General features: G+C 35.5%; 2 protein-coding genes across 2 annotated transcripts; both read right to left on the bottom strand.

Moving 5' to 3' along the window:
• Positions 1-3,648: 3,648 nt before the first annotated feature.
• LOC107590342 (pyruvate dehydrogenase (acetyl-transferring) kinase isozyme 3, mitochondrial-like) lies at positions 3,649-12,409 on the bottom strand. The gene is made up of 11 exons (XM_016279047.1): positions 12,091-12,409; positions 10,974-11,115; positions 10,821-10,892; positions 6,996-7,180; positions 6,822-6,911; positions 6,182-6,259; positions 5,979-6,055; positions 5,726-5,827; positions 5,532-5,639; positions 4,435-4,548; positions 3,649-4,350 (listed from the first exon to the last, which is right to left on the bottom strand). The coding sequence occupies exons 1-11, from the start codon at positions 12,191-12,193 to the stop codon at positions 4,207-4,209; spliced, it is 1,215 nt and encodes a 404-aa protein (XP_016134533.1). The 5' UTR covers positions 12,194-12,409; the 3' UTR covers positions 3,649-4,206.
• A 1,285-nt stretch (positions 12,410-13,694) lies between these two features.
• On the bottom strand, positions 13,695-16,578 carry LOC107590343 (organic solute transporter subunit alpha-like). Its single transcript, XM_016279048.1, has 5 exons — positions 16,426-16,578; positions 14,797-14,908; positions 14,560-14,706; positions 14,356-14,461; positions 13,695-13,907 (listed from the first exon to the last, which is right to left on the bottom strand). Exons 1-5 carry the CDS (start codon positions 16,545-16,547, stop codon positions 13,753-13,755), a joined length of 642 nt encoding a protein of 213 aa, XP_016134534.1. The 5' UTR covers positions 16,548-16,578; the 3' UTR covers positions 13,695-13,752.
• Positions 16,579-18,852: the final 2,274 nt, after the last annotated feature.

Here is an 18,852-nt window from a genome sequence, read left to right on the forward strand (position 1 = left end):
ACATGAGGAGGCCGCTAACATTCACTGAGCTGTCTGTGCATGAATGTGTTTAGTTCTAATTAATAGTCATTAACGTGTGTTACTGCAGCCTTAACCTCAAAATCACCCAGAAATGAAAATTTGCTGGAAATGTACTCAGTTTGTTTCTTCAGATTTCAAGAAATTTAGCATTACATCACTTCCTCACCAATAGATCCTCTGCAGTGAATGGGTGCCGTCAGAGTGAGAGTCCAAACAGCTGAAAAAAACATCACAATAATCCACAAGACTCTAGTTCATCGATTAACATTGTGAGAAGTGAAAAGCTGAGTGTTTGTAAGAAACAAATTCATTATGAAGGCATTTTAACTTTAAACCATTAATTCTGTCCAAACTACCAGTCTATATTCCATTATAATTCTACCTAAAGTTTTGGACTGTTTTTGCTTTACAGTAGTTGATCTGTGCATGTTTCTCTCCTGATTCAGATGAGACAAACACATAGCTTTTTGCTTCACAAGACATTGATTGATGGATTGGACTTGTGTGGATTACTTGTGATGTTTTTATCAGTTGTTTGTACTCTCATTCTGACGGCACCCATTCACTGCAGAGGATCCATTGGTGAGCAAATTAATTAATGCTAAATTTCTCCAAACCTGTTGCAATGAAAAACAAACTAATCTACATCTTGGATGGTCTGCAGGTGAGTAAAGGTTCAGCAATGTTTCATTTTGGAGTGAACCATTCCTTAAAATCTGTGCTGCTCAATCTACCAGCCCTACATCATGGAGAATGCCCTTCTGTCTTGTCTAGGTATATCATTATATGTATGCCAGAGACACTTTAATTTACATAATCTGCACTCTGTAAACATTCTTTTTGTTTGTATATTGTTCTCTATTACATTTGCTTAAAATGTAAATAATAAACTGAGAAACAGAACAATTGTCAGCTCCAAGATTCATTACAGATTCATGAACACATGATGGTAGTACTGGAAGATCTTTTTATTGTTTTTTGTTTTTTTAGGTACTTCAGATGGAATGTCAATATATCAATATCGTCATTATAATGATTTATGTGTCCGTGTCAGCGTCAGCATTACACAAAAAAAATAATCTAACACATTTTGTATGTTTGGAACAGCATTTATCTGTAAGCAGTACTGTTGAACTTGTCATAACAAAAAGAAAAAAAGTCCAAAATACTAATAGTCTCACAAAAATGCCCATTTTGCAGATACAAGATTAGGTAAACAGATTTTCCTAATGTGTTAACGCTCCGTATGCATGCAAAGACGAGCGTATACAGGCAAAATCAATGACTATTTGAACTTGACAATGACCGAAAAGGCCGTGAAGGCTTGTTTTCACAGGAAAATGCTTGCATACTTCAGTCTGCTCTTCTGAACGCTTGGAGTTAAAGGCATCAAAGTGCATTCTTCATTGACTTATTTGAACATAAAAACTAATAAACCATATAACAAATATTTTAAAATTAATACTGAAATCTACACTTCAATAACATGAAAAACTGTAAGGTGTCATCAAAAGTGACCCCCCCCAAACACAGCACAAACCAGCATTAAGACAGATGTAGATGGTTTTGAATGTTTTCTATGGAGAGATTCTGACACATGGAACAGTATCAGAACAGCAGCTGATAAATATACAATCGGTCTGAATTAAACAACAGCATGCCAGCAGAGTCCAGATGGATGAATCTCATTAACATGAAAATGAAAATGTAGAAGATCATATTTTATCGTCTCAAAATCAAAATTTTTTCAATTATATTTTACATAAAGAATAATGAGATCTATTCTTGCACCATTAAGATTTTTTGTACAGGCATAATGAGAATTAAATTCATTTTATTTCTCAATTTTTAATACTGTAAAATCTCATTCTAAAAATGGGTTTAATTTTTCTCACGCAGAATAATATTTTTTTCTTTATATTTCAGGATGAAATATGATTTAGACATGTTCTTGAGAGGTTTCATGAGATTCACCCTGGAGTGTTGCAGTAAAAACAAACTACTTAAATGTTCATCTTACAGAGTTTCAAAAAGCAAAAATTCAAATAATAGGCAAAACTCACCTGACTATAGAAATATAATTCAGGTTCACCTAAATATACTTGTGCGTACAAAATAATCATTGAGGAATAAATTACGGTATAGTTTTGAGATAGGACACAGTGTAGGCTTGTAGTTGAGTACTGGTTCCTGTAAACCACACGAGTTGTCCTGTATTTCATCTTCATAGACCCCTTCATAGAATCACTGCACTCAAAGAGTCCCAAACCGTATCTGTGTTAGGAATTATTTAAGACGAGGTCCTCTGGAAAACATTTATTCCACCAAAAGGAATGTTTGAGAACTAGTGGTGTAATAAAAATAAATCTTAAGCTAAAACTCTGATTCAAAAGTCAGCCAATTCATGAAGTTTATATCTAACTATGCATTTTCTCTCAATGAAATTGAATTGCTGAAATTGAAACTTTCTTCTCCAAGTCTGCAAGCAAATATCTTTCTATCAACTCTATTAAACGTCACCATGCAGGGGCTATAATGTCATAAAAGCAGTATCTGCTTTAAGATGAAAGAATAATGATTGACTATAGCACTAATGCTATAATAGGCTACAGTGGTGCATTCTTCTTCAAAGTTTACCATCGTCTCTCTTCATTTACATTAGCAGGAAGTTCTACTGACCTATAAATGAATGTAGGTAATGTACTACAGCTACTCACACCGAGGCCCAGCTCAGAATCAGCACAGCCCTACACAAATGCACAACTTGGGAGAAAACAAAATAAATGGGGGTCAAATAAATAAATAAATATTTGAAACTACACTGATTTGTTTAAAAGTGCATTCCACCAGGCTTGGAAATGTCACTTTATCAGCATACTCCTCTGCTCCCCAAAAAAAAAACATTTGGGTACATCTAACAAGCAAACATCCACTCACATTTCACCCAAAACATTGAAAGAAAAATAAGAACGATTTTGCATTAAGAAAACTGTTTTTAGGACCACTAAACTAGTTTGCATTATGACATTTTCATGAGAATTAAGCACATTCCCCCCCTTAAATTCTCATTACTGTCATACAGTAATGAAAATCATCTTGTCTGGACAGAATTTTTTTTCCCAATTAAAATCAGAACTCACAAATATTAATGTTAAGTTGAAACACATTTAAAAAAAAATTTAAATACCTTAAATTATAAATATATTATAAAAATATAAATACTAATACACACATATATATATATATATATAACAAAAATATTGTGTATATATGTAATAATTTTAATAATGAAATATAATAATTAAAATGGCTTTATAATTCAAAATACATTTTACTGAAATTATATATATATATATATATATATAACAAAAATATTGTGTATATATGTAATAATTTTAATAATGAAATATAATAATTAAAATGGCTTTATAATTCAAAATACATTTTACTGAAATTATATATATATATATATATATATATATATATAAAATGCAATATAATAACTTAAATTACTTTAAAAAATATATATTATTAATGTCAATGCAAAAATGACTAATTGTACTAAAAAGTTTCATTTTCTTTATGCAAAATATAATTTCATATTTTTCTTTAGATTTTAGGGTGAAAAATGACATGTACTTGACAGTTTTCATGAAGTTTTGAGTTTAACCAAATTATCTTCATTTCTTCAGAGCATTTTCAAATAATTTCTCCATTAGTCCACTGCCAAGAAAACAGGAGTTGTAGCCACAGAAACTGGGGACAAACCCTCTCTCTAGTGCCTGTGAATTTGTAAATGGCAGTAAAAGAAGTGCTCTTTGTTTTGACCATCTCAAACTCCAGGCATCCTTCTCTGGCTGTTTTAGAAAATGAAACAGGGAGGCTACTGTGTGGCACAATTAAAAAAGAACCAAAGTATCGGACACCCCGGCCACAAACGTTCACTTTTTCCTCTAACTGCCCTGGAAGACACTAAAAGGAGGTTCTGTATCTTACATCCGTAGCTGCACAAAGGAGGAAAGAGCAGGGACTTAATGACACTTACATCATCAGCTCTTCTGTTCTGGAAATGCTAACAAGTATAGAACACTCAGCATCGCTGTGATGTTGCCATGGCAACTGAAGCTAGACTAAAGACGGTATGTCTGTAACGGGTGCAGTGGAACATGGATGGGGCGAGTGCGATTATCTCTTGGCCTTGTATTTTGAAGCATCTCTGGGCTCTTTGCTCGGGTTGCTCCAGTCATCTGCTCCTGGGCCTTCTTGATAGTGTCGCCAAGCAGATTTGTTAAAGACGGGCAGACGCTCAAATGATTCGCTGGAGAGAGCCTGGTCAGAGAAGATGACAGGGTGGATGTCATTCAAAACCTAGTGGAATAATTATGTAAAGTGCAAATTGAGAGCTGTTTTTACCTTCAAGTAGATGACGGCATCGGTCCCTACACCTTCCATCGAGTACAGTTTCAGGTCCCCTTGAAAGTAGCGGGCGTACAGTCTGGAGATCGGCAAACCATGTCCAAATCCAGCCTATAGGCACATGGAGATCAAGTTACAGAAAACGATGCTAGATTTAGAGCTGTTGTGCAAGGTTAAAGTTGGTTGGTTCTTTCCTTTACTCACTTTAATGTCATTCCATTTTAATTCTTTCAATGAATACAAAAAGAGAAGTTCAAAAAATATATAAAACATTTTTTTTTAAAAAGGACCATAAATGGGTACATATGACTTTACAGTGCTGTGCTGAACAGTGTTATTTTAGAATTATTTACATACTATTATAGTAATTGAATTAAATTTAAGTTTTAGTAATTTTGTTATGTGCTTTTTTTAACTTTAATTTATATTTATTTCAGTTTTAGGTTTAGACATTTTTATTACTTCAACTTATTTTATTTCATTTAGTTGCCACGGCTAACTTTCTTCATTTTAAGCTTAAGCTTTTCATCTAATATTTATATATTTTATTTTTATTTTAATGAATGAGATGATTGTAATAGCATTTTTAGTTTTAGTTATCAATAGCAACACTGGTTTTGAAATAATACGATGGCTTTGGATAAGGAACAGACCGAAATTTCATCGATTAATTGATGAAAAATGCCAGGTTTGATGTCAATAATGAAGTGTCACATTATATAATTGCCACATATATGCATTATGTATAATGCAATAATGCAATAAATTACTTTATAGAAACATTACATTACTAAATTAATGCCTCTTCAAAATAATACTAATTGCACTACAAAGCTTCATTTTCTTTATGCAATATACGATTTCATATTTTTTATTTTGGGAACAAAAATAACTAACATTCTTGACAAATTTCATGAAATTTTGAGTTTTACTAAAATATTTTAGTATAATAGCAAATAACTTAAATTTGGGTCTGTTTGGCTTCAGAAGACTGGAAAGTGATTTTAAATACATACTGGCAGTTTGTAGCCGCATGAGGGTGACTAAGTGATGACAGGATTAAGTTTAAGAATATTGTAGCCACACTTCTTTACCAGTGGCACTCGTTTCGAGTCCAGACTGGGTGTTGGTGCAGTCGAGTAGGTGTAGTTGAACAGCCTGTCAATCTTCTGTAAAGCCACACCCCCTCCCCTGTCACTGATCTATGATGAAAAACACAGGAAGATTGGGATCAAGGCATGCCATGTGTACATGTTTGCAAAGAAAACCGATTTTCAAATAAACTGACCTTCACAGAGAGATCTTCCTTCCCCAGGGTCACTTTTGCTTTTATAAGAGGAAGGCCCTCCTTACTACACTCGTGGAGCTCATTAGTGGCCCGCATTGCGTTCTGAAAACACAAACACAAGCCGTTACAGCAGTACGTCAGGGCCTTGGGAAAAACACAAAAGATAAGGGCTGCTAAATATTGAATTGCATAACACATGCCGGTACTTTGATATATCAAATTCAATATGTATCTGCAAGTTTTATAAACATACCTTAAAAAGTTCAAACAGCATGTGGAACAGGTGTGAGGGAACGTACACAGCCTGGATGGGTTTTTGTGAAGCCTTTGCTACATAAAAAAAAATAATATTTATACTATTTTGGAGCTCGAGAAATTTTACATGAATTAGACATAAATTAACTCTGAAACAAACATTATATACTGAGTTTTGTGAGAGAATAAGGACATAAGTACCATTGAATTCCTCTATCTTGAGTTCAGGGGCAGCTGAATAATATTGCTCACACACCATCTTGGCGGTCTCGTATGCATCTGAAAACAACATCAAGCTGAATCAGTGGAGCATAAAATCCACACAAGATAAGGATGGTTTTCCTACACTGCCATTCAAAAGTTTGGGGTTGTAGGACTTTTATTAAGAGGTCTCTTATGCTCACAAAGGCTGCATTTATTTAATCAAAATACAATAAAAACAGTAATATTATGAAATTTTATTACAATTTAAAATAACTGGTTTCTATATGAATATATTTAAAAATGTAATTTATTCCTGTGATGGCAAAACTGAATTTTCAGCATCATTACTCCAGTCTTCAGTGTCACGTGATCCTTCAGAAATCATTCTAATATGTTGATTTACTGCTCAAGAAACATTGTTGCTTCATATTTTTATGATACAGTTTTCTATATTCTTTGATAAATATACAAGTTCAAAACAGGAGCATTTATTTAAAATATAAATCTTTTTAAACATTATAACGGTCTTTCCTGTTCTTTTCTTAAATAAATAAATAAAAAATAAAAATATTACAGACCCCAAACTTTTCTATGGTAGTGTATGTGACAGAACAAAAAATAAAAACTCTGAACTTACCAGTCACCACCTCAGCAACACTGCAGTTGGGATCAATACTGCCAATGTGTTTTGGATGGGCTGGGTTGATGTCATTGCCAAAAAGGAGAGCTGTAATAAAGAGGAAAGGCAATTAGTTTAAAACTCAATGAAAAGCTATGAACAAGTAAGTGGTGTTTTTTTAGCGTGGCGTACTGTGCTGGTTGATGAGCATGCGAAAGGAGATTCGGTTGGTGTAGAAGCGGTCCAAAAAGTACTGGATGTTGGAGCTGACGAACGGATCAAAACCAAACTTCTCTTTATATTCGATCACACCCTGGGCCATAGTTGGGACCACATCATTGTGTCTATTCCTGATCTCAATAAGAGTCTCCAGAAAGCTAGAAAAACGTTGAAAGATAAAAAAAAAAATAAAAAAAAATTTTATTAAACAAATTTTGTAGATCTTAAGGAGATAAATATAAACAACAGGTTTTTAAATAAATATTACAATATTGAAATTCTATCTGAGATTGATAAGCTGATAATTATCTTCATATTATGGTCAATAATAAACTTCTATATTATTACATTTTTTAATGCTAAAAGTGAATTTAGAATCACAACATTAGAATTTACAGTAGCCTATATGAAAAATGGATATTTATTGAGATTTGTTAAAGATTACATTTAAAGGGGTCATATGATGCGATTTCAATTTTTCCTTTCTCTTTGGAGTTACAAGCTCTTGGTGCATAAAGAAAATCTGTAAAGTTGCAAAGACTTAAGTCTCAAATCCAAAGAGATATTCTTTATAAAAGTTAAGACTTGTCCACGCCCTCCTAAAACGGCTCGTTCTAACACACCCCCACATATCTACGTCACAATGTGGGAAGATTTGCATAACGCCGCCAAATGGTCACACAAAGAAAGAAGGCGTAACTTTTATTCTCGCTGTAGTATTGTTGTTGCCGCCGCCATGTCGTGAAGGCACTGTGTGTTTTGTTGTGAAAGCGAAACTACTTTGTTTGGTCTTCCAAAAGAGGACGATATCCGCTTCGTCAAACCAGGAGCTGATCTGTGCTGGTCGCTGAGGAAATACATCAACTTTGCGCTGTGGATCGCCGGATCGGCTTTCACCGTGGACGAAGTGGAGTCCAGCCCGGGGTCGTCACATGTGGTTGCTGCAAGCCTGCCGGCCGCGCCTTTCTTAAGCGCGCTCACTCAAGCCGGCCTCTGCTCACTCTAGCCCGCCGTGTGTGACGCTGTGTTTCGTTGTGAAAGCGAAACTACTTTGTTTGGTCTTCCAAAAGAGACACGACTAGAAATCAGTGGTTAAGTTGTATTTACAACATTGTTCCAGAACAGTTCAACCCAAATATTCAGATGTGTGCAGCACATTTTATGGAGGACCGTTTCCTGATCCTGGTAGAGTAGACTACAATGCCGGCTGTTCTGACTCACAGACTGTAAGTACGTTTTTTTATATTTAAAGAATTTGCCCCTGATGATTAGGGTTGGGTACTGAAACCCGGTACCAATATGGCACCGGTACCATTGTAACCGGTATGTACTAGAACCAAATCAGAACGCAGATTTCGGTGCCTCATTTCACTCCACACTCCTCTCTTACTTTCTTCAACACTTCCATCATGGTGATTCTGTCCTCTCCCTCTATCTCCACCAGTACTGTTAGCCACTTCTCATAATTTATTTTACTTTGTTCACCTTCGTCCTCCTTTTCTCTCCCATTCCTCTTGTCCAATCCTCTTTCCTTCTCCATCATTATAACCTTTTTACTCCACAACACCAGTCAAATGCTTCCTTTTGTGATCTCAGAAAATAAGTTCCATATGCTACTTTAAAAAGAATACATCGATTAGCAATAGATTATAAATTAGGGTGACCATACGTCCTCTTTTCCCCGGACATGTCCTCTTTTTGGACCTACAAAAATGCGTCCAGCCGGGATTTATTAATTGCCCAAAATGTCCGGGATTCGGATTTTCTTAATCCTGCTCCCGCTGAATCTCTGACCATTGCCGCCTGCTCCCGCAACATGTGTTTCGCTCCCACGATTTTCATGTCCACTCTTTTAAACATTCTAATATTGTGTTTAATTTTGGCGCATCAGGGAGCAGCTCTCAGGATGCGGAGTATTTAAATATTTTTGAATGAGCGTTTGCACTGTTTACTTTCACTTTCGAATTTCACGATCACACGCACTCTGTGTAAAGAGAGAACAACTTACAAGATCAGATATTTGTCAATGAGCTCAGAATCTGTTGAGCAGCAAATACTCCAGCATGGTCTTGTCAGTCATCTCTCCTTATTCTCGATCTGTGATCAGTCAAAGCTGACTCCGGTAGCTCTTGTTGGATGCAGGGGTTTTTCCCACATAATTGGGCTACTTTTAAATTGTTGCCATGGGTTGATTTTCCCAAGTGGGTTAAAGGTTTGAAATATTGCATAAATTACATTTGACTGAAATGCTTGTATTGAAACATTTTGCATTCTACCTATGATAAAACTTTCATGGACTTCTACATTAACTGTTCCCTCCTGGTGGAGTCCTTAAAGGGGTCCTATTATAAAGTCCTATTACAAAGTCTTGATTTTGTTTTGGGGGTGTACTAGAACAGGCTCTCATACTAGGTTGTTCGAAAAACACATTATTTTTTCAAATATTTTACATTATTACAACACCTCTCTCCTTAGTCTGGCATGAACGGCTCGAATGTGATTGGCAGCACTCGGCGCCTGGTCGGGAAATGTCATGCCCCTCACCATAGCCGCCCGCGAGCTTCAGTGTAAATATTGCGTCAAAATCAAATCAATTTGAGCGCGATTTAAACCCGGATGATTGTAACCACTATAAGCGCGTCTGCCTTGGGAAAGCTAGCGTGTCTCCGACATAGTGATACCACTCGTTGCCTTCTCTAGTGCAGCTCAACCAGGTCTCGTCCCATTCGTCGATATTTGTGATATCACAAATCCCGGAAAATATGCGTTGTAGTCCAAACGAGTCGTTCGTTGTAGTTTTTGAAAAGTGATTTCTGTTAAATAAAATATCTCCTTTTGAATTGGACTTTGAGCTTTGTAACTTTGCAGATCTTTTTAATGCTCAAACAGCAACATTACAGACTAACTAAAGTTGAAAAAGTGAAAAAGCATAATAGCACCCCTTTAATATTTTCAAGAAACGCATCTGAAAACACATCGCTTTCATATTCATTTGACCTTCTAACTCTAGCACTCTCTATTCTACTGCTACTTCTAATTTTATCTGCTTGTTTTTTTTTTTATTAAAAAACTTGATCCTCTAACATTTGCACTCTCTATTCTATTTCTATTCTAACTACTTGTTTTATTTATAAAGAAAAAAGAGCCTCTAACACTAGCATTCTCTATTCTTTAATAAGTATCGGTTCAGGCACCGTTTAGGCACCAGAACCATTTTAAAAGTATCGATTTGGCACCGGTATAAAAAAACCCCCAAACGATACCCAACCATTACACCAAATACACAAAATAATGTTTTTTTTAGCAACATCATATGACCCCTTTAACAGTGTTATTAAATTATGAGTGAGCATTAGATGATGACAAAGTTAATCTAAATGTAAAAATAGAATGAACAATAAAATATCCAAATACTGGCTAATAAACATATCTAACACTGACCTAGTCATTATATTGTTTAGCTTAGAGCAAACTGTAAGTACACCCAACTCTTGCTCCATTTTTTTGTCATTCAAGTAATTTATAGTATTTTGTATAAATAATAAACGCCATTGTATGTACAAATGTCATGCGAGTAGGATTCTTCCTTTGTTTTCGCTGACCCAGCATGCATATTTGTTATTTTCCACTGTCTGGGCAGCTTTCAGTCACTATCTGATTCCGCTGTTCTCAACTCTGGCCTGAATTCACTTTGCGTGAAAATATAATAGCATGCCGTGCAACTGCCTGCAGAACAAGAGAGTTTATCTGGCTCACAAAAATCACAAAGAAAAACATAATAAAAAGAGTCCTACTCACTCATTCAGGGCATGTGGGTCTTCTGGCTTCCTGTTCTCAAACTCTAGAAGTTCGAAAAAACTTTGCATGTACCTGTGGAGAGATTTGGCAGGGCTCAGGCTTCACGAAGCATGTGTATCTGACATCCTCCATTTCAAACTCAGTTATACTTACCATTTCTGCACCAGTTTGACTGAAGGTTGACTGAGGAGCCTGTCAGGCAGCAGATTGACCTCTCTCATAGTGTTAGCCAGACGCACTGGCAGCTCCTTCCGCAGAAACATGTAAGACGTCTTCTCACATGCATTATCCCTACCTAAAAATCCAGCAACCAGAAACATAAACAACTGAGAAAACAGGAGGGGCTGTCAGTGTTTACAGATGGGAAAGTGCCAAAAAATGCTTTATTGTCCATACCTGAAGCCCGAGACACATGCAAAGAACTGCACAACTCATTAATCAGGCTAAACTATAAGCCTTGAAGATAATAAGATAGTATAAATATTAACATCATGACTTTATGTAAAACTGCTTTGAAACTATTGTGTATTCTGATAAGTGTCATTATGACAGTCCCTTTTGTGCCATTACTCCTATTGTTCGGTGGACTGTTCACCCAAAAATGAAAATTCACAAACCTTTTATTTTTCCAGTCATACGGTTTAGGATGATATATGATTTAATGACTATCCAATTAAAAACCTAGGTGTAGTCTACATAGCGATCATATCACACACTTCACATTATATTATAAAGAGCCTCTCCCTCTTTTTAAAGGGACTTAGAGGGAATCCAGTTTGATTAAAGGACAGTTATATTATTAATATGAGATGGTTCATATGCAAACGGCCGCAAATGGATAACTCAAATAATATATGCAAACAATTAACAAGATAAAAGACGATAAATACCTGAAGGACATACATATATTTTTAGTCATATATGGCATCAATGATTCGAATGTGTGACTCTTCTGTTTAAACCGTCTCTGAGTTTTGGAATGTGGAAATTATTAAGTGTCATATCTCCTACTGTCATAAAAACAGAACCAACTTCCTCAATAATACAAAATAGAGACGTCCTGTGAATGTTTTCTTTCCCAAATGCACAAAGTTCTTGTTTACCAGATTTGTCGCATTTACAGTCAACGGATTTGAACACCAAGCATACACTAAAAACGATGATGGGTTATAAAACATACTTATTTTATGAAGCAATCATGCTATATCAAAAGTAACCTGCCGCTGTCAGTGACTGTCAGTTTTCACGTGATGGATGCGCTCGCACTTACCGAATTCCAGAAACTGTTTTATTGACAGGGGCGACGGTGAAAACCTTGAATAATATTCAATTTTTGGTAAATGGTCCTTCAGAAGAAATGCGTACAGTCTCATTGTGGAGGAAAATGTGAACCGACTGATGCCAGGCTGTTTGGGAAAAATATATCTTTATATTGGGATCATGGCAGGGATCGTCCAAAGAGTAGAGCTGACCGCAACATCCGTATCCGAAAATTCACCTCCGTTTCATATTATTTATATAACAGAACACTGCGTTATACGTATGTACCGTGTTTTCCCGCACGGCCACTACACAGCACGTACACAAGAGCGAACACACAACCGACCATGATTTAAACAGCGAGTGCTGTGATTGGCTGAGAAGAACACGGAAAAAAAGACAGTGCTTTATAATTGGTCCATTCCTTCACCTGAACAATGTGGAATGTTAGGTTGCAGAACAACGGTGATGAATTTGTTTGGTTGTTTGTTTTTGTTTTTAATGACATTTTGTGTATATCATCCTGTAAAACCAGCAATTTTGATTTAATTCTCAGACCCACATTACACGGTTGTTTGTCCGTAAAAACTTCCATTTATGGAAACAGAAACATTATCTTGCTGTAAAAAACAAAAGCAAAACAATAAAATAAAAGAATAATAATTAAACCAGCCTAAGGTGGTCTGGTGGTCTTAGCTGATTTAGAATGGTTTAGCAGGTCTCCCAGTCTGAACTACTGAAAAGTTGAGCATGAAAAAAAGTGTATTATTGGTTCTCAGTTGTGTGCAGATAACTGTTATTTTAGTATCCTTTATATATTATTATAGCTGCAATTAAAATTTGAGTTAGCTTTTATTATTATATTTTCAGTTTCATTTTCAGTTTAGTTATTTTGTTTAGTTCAATTTGATGTGCTTTCATTTTTATTATTGAGACCTAGCGTTATTTTTTTAATCACTTTTTAATAAACTTTATTGGTTTACTTTTATCAATTTTAGTACTTCTATTTTTTATCTTTCATTTTTTTTGCATCCAATATTTATATTTGACTTTACTTCATCTTTATTTCAATGACCTGTTCTAATAGTTTTAGTTTTAACAGTAACAACATCAAACAAATGACATTACAGGAAAAATCTGTATTCAACAGTAGGAAGTGACATTTTACAGTACAAAGGGTAATATATCAACATACAATTTAGCAACATAAATGAATCCTGACCTTTATACAGTTCCAAAAATCTTTCATGCAGCCGACCATCAAGCCATAGAAAATGACTTTATCTCACTTCATCAGCAATGTGCACCATGACTCACAAGATCTAGTAATGCTTTGTAGTCCTGACTCCCCAGATTAACGGACCCAATAAAAAGTGTAAACATCAATATCAGGGCCCTCAAAGCCATGGTTGACTCTACAGTCAAATTCTGCAGCCCAATAACTGGCAAAATATTAGATACTAGCATGTACATTTTTACATCATCATTTGTCCTCACTTCCTCATAGTCGCTTTGGATAAAAGCATCTGCTAAATGACTAAATGTAAATGTACATACATATAGAAAATGCAACATTGCAATGACCATCATTGTTCACAAATTACTTTTTTTTTAACAAACCGGCCTAAAAGAAAATAGCGAAATCTCAATCACATGCAACAGTCTGTTCTTCTCAGGCAATATATACAACTTTTGTTGAGGTGAGGACGGTCTTTGTCTCCTCAACATCATCCAGATCTGGTATGGGGTCATACTGACGTCTATATAAAACACGGGTCACTAGCGTGATGATGAACATCTCCACAATCAACAGCTGCTGACTCATCACTGCAAAAAGAAATTGAGGGTGTTTTTAGGAATCATTAATGCCTGACAGAATATTTAAGTGGGTGTAGACAAATTAAGCAAGAGTTAAAGGGAACTTTTGCCCAATAAAATGAAATTATGTTGCATCATGTCTTTCAAAACCTGTATGACTGTCTTTCTTCACTTTAGTGGAACACAAAAGGTACACTTTTATGATACTTTTATGCTGCTTTTTGGAGCTTGACAGCTGCTCATCCACTTTCATTTGGACGAAAGCAACTCGTTCTGCTAAACTTCTCTTTTGTATTTCACAGAAGAAAAATAAACTCATACAGGTTTGGAATAACATGAGGGTGAGTAAATAATGACAGAATTTTAATGTCTAGAATGAACTATCCTTTTAAGTCCTGTGCTCTATGATAATTTAACAGGATTGTTATGTTACATTCTGCCACATGATGGTACTCACAGTATCCACGGGCCTGGGACGTGTAGGGCGGTGTGCAGGCAATAGTCCCGTTCATTGCCAGTATGTTGATGACAGCAGTTTGCAGCTGGCTGAGAATCAGCACCAACTACGGGCAGATATAATTGTTGAATCACTGGAAACATTCATTCCAGCAATACTAAACACCAAGGATGTTCTAAAAAATTGCAAGGAATAAGTACAAACCTGATACATGGCATATTTAGGGACCATTTTAAGGGTACGTAATGCCTCTCGCACATGCATGAACATGATTGCAACAGGCCAAAGGGCGATAATGGTGAGAACGCCTATAAAGGAGTTTATCCATATGGCTGCTCCAGTGGCTGAAACCTACAGACCAGAGAAAGAGACACTTTGCAAGTCTTTCTCAAATTTAAAAATAAAATGATGTATTAAAATAACTGCAGTGTCTATACTTACATCAGCTAAATTGAAGTTGCCATTCGACCAGAGGACTATAGAAAGGATGGTTAAGACCAATTTCAACAGCGCAAACTGGTAGGATCCCAGTTTCAAAATGAACAGAGATCGTCTGAAAAAGCAAAGCACAATATTTGAAGAAAATTAAAGACATTTTGTTTTGTTTTTCAGATTTGACATTCCAAGTCACATGAGCCCACCCACTGGTATCACATTCAACTGTTTGAGTTTGATAATGGAAGTCTTACATAACACTGATATAAAGCCAATGATTCCAGGAGCTGCAAAAGACTGCTCCTTTCTTCGCCCCAAGGTGCCCATTTTAGGTTGCGCACTAAGCATGATAAAGACCTCATGTTTGCAGAAGAATTGAAAGGCCAGAGGTGCACTCATCCTGTCGACATCCAGTCGAAGATATGGGCAATTAATGGCAAACGCCGAAGTCAGTTTTAGAATGTTTAACATGCAGCTGCAATTTAGTTAATATGAATGATTCATTTATTTCTATACAGGCTAATGTTTAGGATGTTCTGTCACCTTTGTCTTACTCAGTCGGGGCTTAAAAGACATGGTCTGCACTGACACTATTAGATGTGAACAAAATGTGAACTAAATTGAACTGGATAATGACGGTTAACTGTCATAATTGATGAACTCTGCAACACTGACACTGTTATTGAACTGAATTGAATCAACATTTAACTGACTTGAGCTGAATAATGACAATCATTGCTTTCTGTAGAGCTGCTTATGGCTGAATTAAGCTTGTTTCATAATTATATGAACTTTACATTATTTTTGAACTAAAGTGAGTTGAATGGATACACTATTGCCTTTTTAGAGCTGCTTTACAACTGAAATTGTATCTGTTTCATAACTAAAGAACTTTAATAGTTGTTTTCCTGTTTATAACGGTGAAGCTGCTTTGAAATATTATTTGTACGTCTAACCGTTCGAATTTAACATGGAAAATGAGGATGTGAGGATTTTTGTCTATTGAAAGTTTTTCTCCTCAAAGAATTTTCATCAGCTGAACAATTGGTGTGTTGTTAAACAACAGTACAATCCACAGAATGCACAATATTTTATCTCTCATTCCTATTAAAAAATTTTTTTTAAATATGGCACTACCCTGACTAAGGTCTATTGTCCACATCAATATTTTTTTCTAAAACATAAAACATTTTTAAAATCATTAGCTAAAATTACTTTCTACCTAATAAAATATTATGGAACTTGGCAGAAAAATTTACTAAATGTATACTTTTTAGAGTTTTAAGATTTTATTAATTGACTTTACTTTTCCAGGTCTAGAAATAACACTTAAAATTAATTAACAATGTTTTATTTTTCTTCAGTGGTGAGGTGAATTAAAATAAGACCTTGATTTTTTGTTATTTTAGCTTTTAATAATACTTGTTTTTTCTGAAGTTAAATAATTTGAAGTCTTCTTGAGGCCACCTTGGATGTTTGCTGAGGCCCTCAAGTGGGCCCTAGTCTCCAGTCATAGATACTAGAGGGTGGGCTATTTTGATTATTTGAGTTTCATAGCAACCACCACCAACTGGCGCGCATTGTGGCAGTGATTGGGTCTGATGGCGTGACAAGCACACTTTAAGGTTTGCTTACGGTGTGATGGGGACGTTTGGCAGACACGGGCAGCAGCAGCAGCAAGGTCCTGTGCTGATCTTAAATGACTTATTCTCTGAATGTCTGAGAAATGCATTGTCTCCTCCGACCTCTTCAATCATGAGAATAAGGAACTTGAAGACCACAATTGCAAAGTATCTGCCAATTAAGTCAGAAATATGTTCATTTGTGTCACGCTGTTTTTTTTTTTTTTGCTGAATCATCTGGTTTTAGCTGTTTTTTAGCTAGCTTTTTGTTAAATCAGTTGGTTTTAGCGGTTTTTTTGTTTTTTACTAAATCTGCTAGTTTTACTTGGTTTTAGCTGTTTTTTAGCTGGCTTTTTGTTAAATCCGCTGGTTTTAAGCTTTTTTTTACTGAATCAGCTGATTTTAGCAGTTTTTTTTACTAAATAAGCTGGTTTTAGCGGGATTTTTCATTCATGTTAAATATGTTAAATCACGCTAAAACCCACTTTTTAGCTGAACAGGCTGGTCTTAACTGGTCAAGCTGGGAGACCTGCTAAAAGATAAACCAAGCTTAAACCAGTTAAGACTAGACAACCAGCCTATACTGTTTTAAACCGGTTTTAGCTGTTTTTTGTTGTTGTTGCTGAATCATCTGGTTTTAGCTGTTTTTTAGCTAGCTTTTTGTTAAATCAGTTGGTTTTAGCGGTTTTTTTTGTTTTTTACTAAATCTGCTGGTTTTACTTGGTTTTAGCTGTTTTTTAGCTGGCTTTTTGTTAAATCCGCTGGTTTTAAGCTTTTTTTTACTGAATCAGCTGATTTTAGCAGTTTTTTTTACAAAATAAGCTGGTTTTAGCGGGATTTTTCATTCATGTTAAATATGTTAAATCACGCTAAAACAATGCTAGAAACAAGCTAATCATGCTAAAACAGGCTAGCAACATGCTAACCGCATGCTAATCATGCTAAAACATGCTAGCAACATGCTAATCATGCTAGAGACATGCTAACAACATGCTAATCATGTTAAAAACATGTTAGCAACATGTTAATCATGCTAAAAACATCCTAGCAACATGCTAACAACATCCTAGCAACATGCTTACCTGATCAACTCCATGCGAAGGAGATGTGTTGCACTGCGTGAGGCTAATGGTGGTCACACTAGATACTGACTGGTTTTCGGACCCCCCCCGGACCCCCCAAATACAGTAAAACTGCACATTTTAGAGTGGCCTTTTATTGTGGCCAGCCTAAGGCACACCTGTGCAATAATCATGCTGTCTAATCAGCATCTTGATATGGCACACCTGTGAGGTGGATGGATTATCTCGGCAAAGGAGAAGTGCTCACTAACACAGATTTAGACAGATTTGTGAACAATATTTGAGAGAAATAGGCCTTTTGTGTACATAGAAAAAGTCTTAGATCTTTGAGTTCAGCTCATGAAAAATGGGGGCAAAAACAAAAGTGTTGCATTTATAATTTTGTTCAGTGACTATATATATATATATATATATATATATATAAAGACAAACACACATATCAGAATGACTAAAATTAAAATTATTAAAAATGTTCAATTATTTTGGACCAATAAAAACAATATTTTTATAAACTCACACATGCCATCCATTTACAAATGATCTTAAACTCATTAAAATATAATAATAAAAGCTAATTCAATATATGAATACATACTATAATAGTAAATAACTAAAATACCACTGCTTAGAAGTGGAAAATAATGAAAGATGATTAAGCTTAGGTGTCACATTTGACCAGTTGTCTTAAATGTAATCACCTTATTTTACTAATTTTGGAATCAATGAAAACACTGAAATTATCAGTTAAAGGCATGTGGAATAAAAGGACAATTCTAGATTTATAGAGGCAAACAATAATAACTTTCCACATTTTTTAAAGCCATCATGTGCTTCCAGTCAGAATGAAGTACGCTGTCAGTGTTAAATTGAGGATTTCAGGAATAACCTCGCAAACAAGCCATTTCAGATTACTTCACTTATTATCAGTCTCATTTTAATGATACTTCATGTTTGACACATTGTGCTGGTGTGTAGCTTTACACAAACCAGGTGTCTGGCTTTTTATTCTATCCACTGATGTGATGTGATGTTACCTAACTTCCATGTTCCAATTGCCCAGGGGTGTAAATGTCGTCTAACAGTAAAAATTTACAATAAACATAAACATTTCTCAAGAGCAATTTTTGAAGGGGACACAAATAATACAGCTAAAATTGTACTTGTAAGGATATGTATACACAGAGGAATGGCTTACTATTAGTGCAGCAGGGAGACCGTGCCAAATTAGACAACTTCAAGCTGTTGTGGTCGCGTGACAGCGCTCGTGCCCGTTGTAGACATTACTATCCATCACAGTGTTGCCAAGTCCGCGGTTTTCCTGTGGAATTGGGCTACTTTATCACTGTTGCCGCCAGGTG

The sequence above is a fragment of the Sinocyclocheilus grahami genome, unplaced genomic scaffold (genome assembly GCF_001515645.1).
Source record: "Sinocyclocheilus grahami isolate Dianchi unplaced genomic scaffold, SAMN03320097.WGS_v1.1 scaffold126.1, whole genome shotgun sequence".
In the NCBI taxonomy this organism is placed as follows: domain Eukaryota; kingdom Metazoa; phylum Chordata; class Actinopteri; order Cypriniformes; family Cyprinidae; genus Sinocyclocheilus; species Sinocyclocheilus grahami.